The sequence below is a fragment of the Dicentrarchus labrax genome, unplaced genomic scaffold, assembly GCF_905237075.1.
Source record: "Dicentrarchus labrax unplaced genomic scaffold, dlabrax2021, whole genome shotgun sequence".
NCBI lineage: Eukaryota > Metazoa > Chordata > Actinopteri > Moronidae > Dicentrarchus > Dicentrarchus labrax.
In genome coordinates, this window is record NW_026136701.1 from 9,422,182 (window position 1) to 9,431,573 (window position 9,392).

General features: G+C 43.0%; 1 protein-coding gene across 1 annotated transcript; it reads right to left on the bottom strand.

The window, feature by feature from the left end:
* Positions 1 to 286: 286 nt before the first annotated feature.
* On the bottom strand, positions 287 to 2,024 carry LOC127362603 (transcription factor HES-1-B-like). Its single transcript, XM_051398602.1, has 4 exons — positions 1,742 to 2,024; positions 1,549 to 1,644; positions 1,363 to 1,450; positions 287 to 1,010 (listed from the first exon to the last, which is right to left on the bottom strand). The coding sequence occupies exons 1-4, from the start codon at positions 1,847 to 1,849 to the stop codon at positions 559 to 561; spliced, it is 744 nt and encodes a 247-aa protein (XP_051254562.1). The 5' UTR covers positions 1,850 to 2,024; the 3' UTR covers positions 287 to 558.
* Between the last annotated feature and the right edge of the window lie 7,368 nt (positions 2,025 to 9,392).

A 9,392-nucleotide genomic window follows, 5' to 3' on the forward strand; every position in this document is an offset into this window, starting at 1 on the left:
CCCTGCACTGACAGCACAACCTCTTAGGTTCCTTATGTATTTATTTCCAGCCAGAAAGCAGGTTTCCTCCCTGTCACTGCAAAAGGGATGTGAACAAGGTGTGGACAAGGCACACAGGAGGCAGGGGTAGGGGGGCTATATTTAAATGGCTGCTGTTCAAGGGATGTTGACTTTTTAAAGGTCTGAGATTAACTTAAAGTGCAACCTGCATTGTCTGTGAATGGACATGAGTATGACAACCTGATGGGTTTTTGAGGAAACAACAAAGACACCATTGCAGCAAATATTGTAGTAAACATCATAGAAATTGTTTTATTCATCTCAAAAAATACAGTGCTGTTCAAGAGCTTTTCAAGGATTTTCTTGACCTCCTGACGCTGAGGAATTGTGACCATATCAAAAACAGAGAAAATAACAGCAAGCAATGAGGCCAAGAATATCTCCTAACGTCCATATAAAAAGACACAAATGTGTGTAAACATCCCTCTCAGGTAGGTTTTAAAAACATTTACAAAATGTACAAAAATGTGTTTTACTGTCAGTCCTTGAGCTGATTTCCTACCATGGCCTCCACACAGAGTCTGAGGTGACCGGAGGTGCAACAGGTGACATGTGATGGCTGTTTTGTGCACTCAGAGGCATAAGAGCCGCACTGGGAACTAGAAAAGCGTACTGTCCATCCGGCGTTGGCACAACCTGGAAGCCACCGTACAGCTTCATCGCTTCTGGGGTGACGTGCATCACTGAGCCACTTTTGCAGGGCATCTGTGGAGCGGAAGCAGCTGGGATCTGTGCACCGGTCTGTCCAAGTCCCAGTGCACCTGGGTGAGGTGTATAGTAGTTCACAGCGTTGATTTGGGTCACGCAGGCCGCCAGGTGGCTGAGGAGACGAGTCCTCACCTCTGTGTTCACCCCTTCGCACGTGGACAGGAAACGCGTGACCTCTCCTACACACTCACTGAACCCGGCTCTGTATTTTCCCAGGACGGATGGGTCTGTGTTCACAGCAGCTGCAGATGAAAACAGAAATACATTAATAAACAGATAGATAGATAGATAGATAGATAGATAGATAGATAGATAGATAGATAGATAGATAGATATGACTACTGTAGATTAAGAGCTCATGAGTATAAAGAATATTGTTAAATAATTGACAAATTAGCTTAATTGAATAATGTAAAAACATATTTTATTCATGCAGTTGCAGTTTTGAAATCAGTTCTTAAGTGCAAGCACACCAGCTGCGAGTGGGCAATAAATCTTGAAGACCATGGGAACATGTTTACCATCTAAAGTTAGACATCCAAGAAGGACTGCATGTATATAAACCTGCTCAATCCAGAAATGGTAGTTACATACCAGTCATCTGAAGTCGCTGCAGGTTCCTCAGGTGCTTCACGGTCATCTCCAGAATATCCGCCTTCTCCAGTTTGGAGTGTCTGGAGCTCTGAGCGGACAGAAGCGACCATTTAGTACTCAATTAACTAATTTGGTTCTTAGATTCAATTTATCTCGCAAGTACAAATGTAGTGTTCATCTCCTTACATCTTTCTTGAGCGCGTCCATGATGAGGGTCTTAAGCTGGCCCAGACTCTCGTTGATGCGCGCACGTCTCCGCTTTTCCATGATTGGTTTGGAGGACTTAAAACAGGAGAAACAACTGTTGAGATGGCGGTTTCTAGGATAAAATAGCAGCTGGTAAACAGACGAATATTAGCAAAACAATCAGTTCATATACCTTTCTGTTCTCTGACAGGGTCCGGGGTTTTTCGGGGGTCGAGTCCCCGCTCGCCGGTGTGGCAGCCACAGCGGACGGGGATGTTCTCTCTAAAGTACCGGCTGGCATCTTCAGCTTCACAGTTTAAAGTCCAAACAAATGCTTTATCAATGACAGGACGATGCTCAACAATAAAAAGTCAGTCCAGCGCGGTGAGTCCCGCCTTCTCCTGGCGGACCACAGTTTACTGATGACAAATGTCAGAAGTGACTTCTGTCTCCTCGCCAAGCTGACATCCAGTCCGCTCCTGTTTCCAGCGCCTCGGGTCTTATTTATAGAGCCCGGGGCTGCACGCGAGCGGCTCGTGTGCGAGTTTCCTGGGTTTCATGAGTCCGTCCAATGAGCGCGCGGGACACGGTGCCGGGGAGGCGGCGTGCTCGTGCGACAAGGCGCTGCCATTGGCTACCTGTCAGGATGCTGAGAGACTGGTTTACACAGAGAGGATACTTTATAGTTAAAGTGGAAAGAAAACGGCTGCAAATCAGGTGTGTTGACTCTGATGAGATGAACCGCTTTAACAAAGAGTGCTTGTTGTACAGTGCGTCATGTAATTAATGAATTTAATATATCGATAACACTTTAGCTGAAACAAATATGATATGATGATATTTTCAACACCTCGGTTGAAAAGGAATTTTAATAAACGCCTTTAAACAGCTGGAACATCAACTGATTTTAGCTTCATATACAAACATATTTCTCCTTCTCCTTTTATTAATTAGTTCATTCATATTTTTTTAATTGCGTTGTTTCGATGTGTCGGTCGTGGTCAGACTGAGTTAAGACACCACTGTGATGTCCCTCTGAAGGGCATTTATTATTATTTTATTCAGTAAATTATTATTAAATTTATCTGTTAATACCAAAAGTTGAACAACAGATCATCTTCTACTCATTGCGCATATCTCTGACCAATAAACTGACAAATTACATTTTTTGTTGTTTTGTTGTTTTTTCTTAAAAAACTACTCATCACCAAAACACCTTTGTAATATTTGCATGTCATCAGTTGGCATATTTTTTCAAATACGCCTAAAGCGTCTTAACTATCAGATAGACAGAAAACACAGAAGCCACATTTAAAGCAAACTCTGATGTATATGGACGTCATAACATTCACAAACACTGTTTTACTATTATGTTAGAATTTCATATTTTAAAAACTGTTTAGGTAAAATGACTTAACTCACGACACAGTTGTACAGGTTCTTTATCTTTGTGTGTGAGTCTATCTTTTGAACACACACACTTTCAGGGGTCATTGAGTGCTTCAGAGTTTGAGGTTGGACACACACAATCCTCTGACACACTCCAGGCCTGATGTCCAGTGAAGAAGAAAATCTCTGACACACTCAGTTGTTCTCTCACTGCCACTAACTCTGACTGTTATCACAGACTAGGGGCAGGAAGCAAAGTTAAAGAGTTAACTCAAACTACACGAAGACGGCTAATTTATAGATTATTTAGTGATATATTAATGGATGTGAGAAAAATGTTTTAGGCGACTGCATCTGTTGTCTGAATTAATGTTTGCAAGTAAACTTATTTTTTTCTTTTGTCCATAAATGACTAAACTGATTCAGCAATAATGTCACTTCTATAATTAAAACTTTTAGGATATATTATTGAATATGAGATAAAGACTAATCTAGTACATATTGACCCAATAGAGTTCAGGGCATGTTTTATAATGTTTGTGTATCTAAAATAAAATGAATATTATTATTCTTACTGTAACCATGGCACAATTTCAACTTTTAATTTTATTCATTAATAGCTATTTGTTTGTCACTTATTATTCTACAAATGAGAAATACAATATGAGGCACTTAACAACCTAAAGTTAAAGTTTCATATAAGATGGTATCCTACAAGGGTTCAAAATCCATATGCAGAAATTATAAAGAGCCCAATATGCACAACAAAAATAATTTTTCATTTTCTCATTTATTCTTCTTATTCACCACTAAAACATTTTTTAATGGTGGATAAATGTATGTATAGAAAAGGCCTTTTATACAAGGAATGTGTTTTATAATAGAATAATACATTTGTTGAGGTAGAAGGAATGAAACTTTAAAAGGAGGTACACTTTCTGTTCATTTGCTTTGAATAGTTGATTGTGGAATTTCTCAAAATAAGCATTTTGCTGTCTAAAGTATAAAATGCACTGAAAAGTAATTCTGATCTTTATAAACTGCAGTAACATAAAAACATTCTCTGGTCTAGCATCTTCATCCTTTATTACAAATTAGACCCTTCCCACTAATAATTCTGTTCAGAACTATGCAGCATGTGTCACCTTTGAGACACATGCCGCATAGTTTCATTGATTCATTGACAGACATCTCTGTCTGGTCCAGGTTTATCATCAGACGCCTATGTCCTCCCTGATAGACTTCAAACACTCTCTGTGAAGCTCTTAAATCCTCAGAGGTGAAATGACCCTAAAAGCCAGGTCAGTTTTTGTATCCACGTCTTCCTCGCTGTGTGAGCAAGATGACTTCAAGCACCACCGGCTTCTTGACCTGAGTCAATATTAAATTAAGTCAAATGACATCAAGTCAGACCTCCAGCCAAATTGGGTTTGACCTTTTACATAGCTAATAATAACGTTAGTAAAGGTAAGTGACCATCAGTGGAGGTATTTTCTTTAATAAAATCTTAACAGTACAAAATAGCTTATTACATCTTCTCCAGTGAAGATTTGAGCAGGATAACACAGATGAAAAACGATGCAATTGTGTTTATTAGCCGCGTAGAAATATTTTCACAAATGAATGCTTTTTCTTTTTTCCCCATTTCTCACTAATACACTTAACTCACATACAATGACCACCTCAGACTCTGCTACCGTTCTCCTGGGATCACTTAAAGTGCTCACTTAATCTTCTCACTGGATGTTTTAACAAGATGCTCCTTTAAAATAGCCGAGGTTCTGCTCACGGCAGATGATAGGGTTTCGGTAGAAGAGGCCGTGCAACAATAAATTACATCCCATCAGTACTGTTTTCAGTGAGCCTGCCGCTTGGCCACAAACAACCCTTTATTGTGCACACGGTGATGTAGACATGAGGTTTATAGCACAGCCCTGATCTGTATCAGTGTGGGAAGCCAGGGATGGGAGGCTCCAGAGACAGAAGGAGAGAGATATCAAGGTCCAGCCTGTGACTGATAACCACAAGCTGAGGGAAACAGGCGGGAAGACAATGGTTTGGTTTGGTTTATTGACCACATTCTGATATATTTAAAAACAACGTGGGGAGTGAAGGCTGGCCCGTGTGGTCCGATTCAACAGACGAGCTACTGTAGCTCAAACTGCTGAAAAAGTAAATGCTGGTTTTGATAGAAAGGTATCAGAACACACAGTTTGTTGGTATGGGACTGCGAAGCTGCAGACCAGTCAGGATGACAGGGTGGTCATAATGTTATGGCTGATTGGTGTAAGTTTGAGAAGGTAGATTATAAATTATTAGAAGATTAGAAGAACTGGAATATAATATTAATAGGTATGTTTTCATCAGTATAAAATAAAATAAGAATTGTTGTGTTTTCATCACCTAAGAATGAGCCGTTTATATCTATAGATGTCGTTGGTCCCCGTCCAAAGAGTCTCCCACGTTGAACCGCTACTGTGTTTCTACAGTAGCCCAAAATGGACAAACCAAACATACAGTGCCGTGGCCACCGTAGTTTCTGCTTCACGCTTGAAAAGGGAGAGTGACACAAGGGAGATACAATCTGCAACTACACGGCTAAATCCTACACACTGGTCCTTTAAGCCTTTGTCTTAAAGTCAAGAGGATTTGACTCCTACCAAAGGAAAGTCAGGAATCTGTACCTGTCAGACACTTAAATATATCAAGATTTAGGTTTGCTATATTGGCTCTGGTGTTATGACTTTATGAATGTGGTCATCGATGCACCACCTTCTTAAAATAGTTGTTAGAGTTAGCTGAGAGCACTTCCACATAAAATCCTAAAATTGAACTGGAAGCCAGAGATCTGAAAGCTAACAACACTGTGATCACTTTAACCAGATAGTTTTGTGTTTCAAAGCTTTTGTAATAACAGTGTGCCATGAACTGACAGCATACAAAACAACACTGGATCAAGCAGGAGGCTAAAAGTTTCAGATCTTCCTAAATCAGATATAGTTCAGGCATTTACTTTGTCCAGTACTTTTTAAACCATAGCTTCACCTTCTAGGAAAGCAACCTAAATAATTAACTGTCTGGGTCAGAGTCCTTTCTTAGCCTAAACAGACCCAGTCTTACGTAATTGTTAAAGAAGCCTCTTTCAGATAGTCAGGTCCTTATTCTATTTCATTCATCAACTAATAACTCTTGTATGTGTTTATGAGGGACCAGGACAACTGAATCATCTACACAAATAAAATCAAAGAACATGACCAAGTCATTTTATTGTGAATAAGATGAGCTCTTATACCTGAGACCGGAATTTCTAGGCTAAAATCTGTTGCTTGAAAGTTGACAGATTGCAACATCAAATTAACAAATTGTCCAGAAGAGACAACAGGTCTCTGCAGTGGGTACAAATCCCATACAGAGTGACCAGTCACTCCTCTCCTCTCTTCACCTGGTCTGAAAGCAGTGGCCCCTGCTTTCTCCCAGCCACGGGACCGCCATGTGGGCAGCAAAATGACCATCCTCATCATCAAATACTGCGAAGGTTCTCTTTCAACTGCTGGTATGAAAACATCTCAGGCCAGGAGGGGAGGGCACAGACAGAGGGGATCACTTAAACATCTCATCCAGCGCTTCGCTCGCTCTCTCCGTCCCTCCTTCTCCCTTTGAATTCCCCCTTAAAGAGGGAAGGGGGGCCCACCCATAGCAACTCCCAGCCCCCGGCTCTGCCCGCCTTTTGTCCCCCTCCCCAACAGCAGTTTCTGCTCCAGAAGCCTTAGACAAGGCCTCCATTAATTGCGGGCCTGTGTGGAATACACGTGGGACAATGGGCCCAACAGAGTGTCCGGCCCCCAGACAAGGCTGGAAACAAGTGGTACAGGAATCCGGCAGAATAGACTCGTCCTGGCTGATGTCACTGAATACATTTACCTACCTCAGAGCGCATTCACTCTGCGCTTTGTTTTATTTGGACAAAAAAAAAGAAGGAGTAGGGGGAGGTAGCGGTTTCAATGGAGAAGAGGAGCTGGAGGGGGGGGCTCAAGGATGGGAAATAACTGGTTGTCATGGTGACGTGCTGAATCAAAAATATGGTCGAATTTAGCGGAGGCAGAGATGTAAAAAGGGTAGAGGGCATTAGATTAAACCCTGCGTGAGATAAGAGAAGGCTGAAAACAGAGGTTTAGTTTTTCTAGTGTATTCAGCCCTGTTTATACGGCAATAAAGAGCGGATAAAGGAGCGGGAGATTAGCAGACTCATCTAGGCTCATGTTTGTCAACAACAACCTGAGCAGTTTCAAGTCAGCTTATTCCAAGTCAGTACACCAGCAGAGAGGATGCTTAGCTATGGCAAGTGAAGCTGCGGAGGAAAAGGGGACCATAGCAACTGGTATTTCAGCATAACAACCTGCCATCTGTCACCTAACGTGGTGGTTTCTTTCTTAAAAAAAAGCCAGCATTTAGATCTTCAACTTGGAGGCAAAGGCAATGAGACTGAAGTCTTATTGAACTCTGGGTCTCCCCCTTTGAAAAGGGAACCCAGTCATCGCCTTATCCCTCATCAAATTGAAAAACGCTTTTAGAGATTCTAAGAGAGGCCTCACATTTAATTTTTAAAACCCAGACATGAAAGTGTTCCCAAACCACATTCAGCAGTGGAAACTCTTTAAAGGACTAGTTAGCATGTAGATTATATGCATTTCAGTGCATTGTCAAAGTATCTAAGTGTATTTACATGTTAATATGTTCAGGGATACTAACGTCTTGAAAAGGTATTGGGGAGGGGGGGGGAGAGAGAGAGTTTGGTTAACCGTGTATTTTCTCTCTGTGGACCATGGGAATGTGATTTCTTTGTGCCATCAAGGTTCAAACACATTCCTGTAAGGCCATGGATATTACGAGCATTGATTCCCTGCAGCAAAACAACCTATGAACCTGTTGATCCTGGCTGTAAGATGTGGCTCTTGTCCATAAATATAGTGTAAAGTTAACTTAGCTAGTGCTTAAACTAGATCTGGTTTTCTTTCTGATGGATTAAAGATGGTAGAACTGGTTCTTTTACATCAGCGCCAAGCCAAAAAGAGCCCCGCTGATGCACTGCCCTGTGGTGCTTATCCTTATCCATGCTTAGTCCATATCCATGAGTGTGTTTGTATTGGGATTTATGAATGTGAAGATGGCCCATTCTTGCCACTCAAGATGACTCACAAGACCAGCGTTTTGGCCACTTACGCTGTGAAAGCAGCCTGGGGGATGCCCTTTCAGCACTCGAGGACCTCTGGCTGAGTCCCCTTCACACGGGAGATCAGCCTCACTTGGGAAAAAGTCCAGAGCTGTCCTGAGGGATGGCGCTCTCCTTGTCCCAGGGCCTCCCTTCTTCACCTGCCGGCTTAGTGCTCATCACTTATGCACATAATCCCTGGTTAGTGCATGTGATCCACCAGCCCGGGCCCAGGCCCCTGGCCCCCGAGCCTCCCCTGCTCACATGCTTGCTGGGTGGCTCCTGGGTGGCCATGGCAACTCTCATCTTCTCATGACAGTTAGGCTTCAGTCATGGCTCTAAGTCCCTCTTCAGTCTCTGTGCGTCTTTTTCTGTCCGCTGCTTTCTGTCTCCTAAAGCCCTCCTCTGTTTGTGTGTTGCTCTATCTATGGCTCTCTGTGTCTCTTTTCTCCCGGTTTGGCTGTTCACATGCTTTGGCCCAGCTGAGTCTGAGAAACCGGCTATAACTCAGCAACAGTGTGGCACCCTCAGGGGCCACAAAGGTGCATTAATGCTATTCTAGTATACATTTAAAGACTGGATTCACCATTACTACACACTGTGGACCAAATGAAGGCCTGACCTCATTTTATTGTGAGTCTGATCTGTAAACTGAGATTGTAAGATACACTTGTGCACTTCTTTTCAGTGTGGTCACACCAGGCCTCTGAGTGCAGATCATTTTACCCCAATGCAAACCCCGCAGCCTCAAGCATTAGTTTGTTTAAAGCACTGAATATCGCACTGGGCCCTCTCAAGGGAGAGCCAGAGAGGCAACCCGGCAATGCTGTGTGGCCCCACACTAACAAGTGTCACAGTGATCTGGGCCGGTCCTCCCCCTGTGTGAATGCCATGTGAGAGGCGGCTCCATCCATGCCCCTGCCACCTCCGCACAAGGCCCTCCATTGACTTCTAACCTGTTGAGGGACCACAGGAGACAAAGAGCTGCAGGGCGGGGCCCGTCCCTCCGACAAGCCTGTGAACAAACGTTAACACGGCTGCAACTGTCCACCCCCTGAATCACTGAATTTATTGACCAACCACAGAGCCCATTCAGGCCTGGAAGGTCTGATAAAGGAAGGGGGACAGGGACGCCATGAAGGCCAGGGGAAGGAGCCCATGCTTAGGGGACAGGAGGGAGGAGAAGGGCTTTGTGACTGTCTGGTGGGTCACAGACCTTTTACCAGACGTGGGTGCTTTTGTGTCA

Bases quoted from the DNA above. Each gene is read 5' to 3' on its own strand.
- LOC127362603 (XM_051398602.1), bottom strand. From the start codon at position 1,849: ATGCCAGCCGGTACTTTAGAGAGAACATCCCCGTCCGCTGTGGCTGCC. The intron at 1,645-1,741 runs GTATATGAACTG...TCCTGTTTTAAG, and splicing joins CCCTGTCAGAGAACAGAAAG to TCCTCCAAACCAATCATGGA. The intron at 1,451-1,548 runs GTAAGGAGATGA...CTGTCCGCTCAG, and splicing joins TGGACGCGCTCAAGAAAGAT to AGCTCCAGACACTCCAAACT.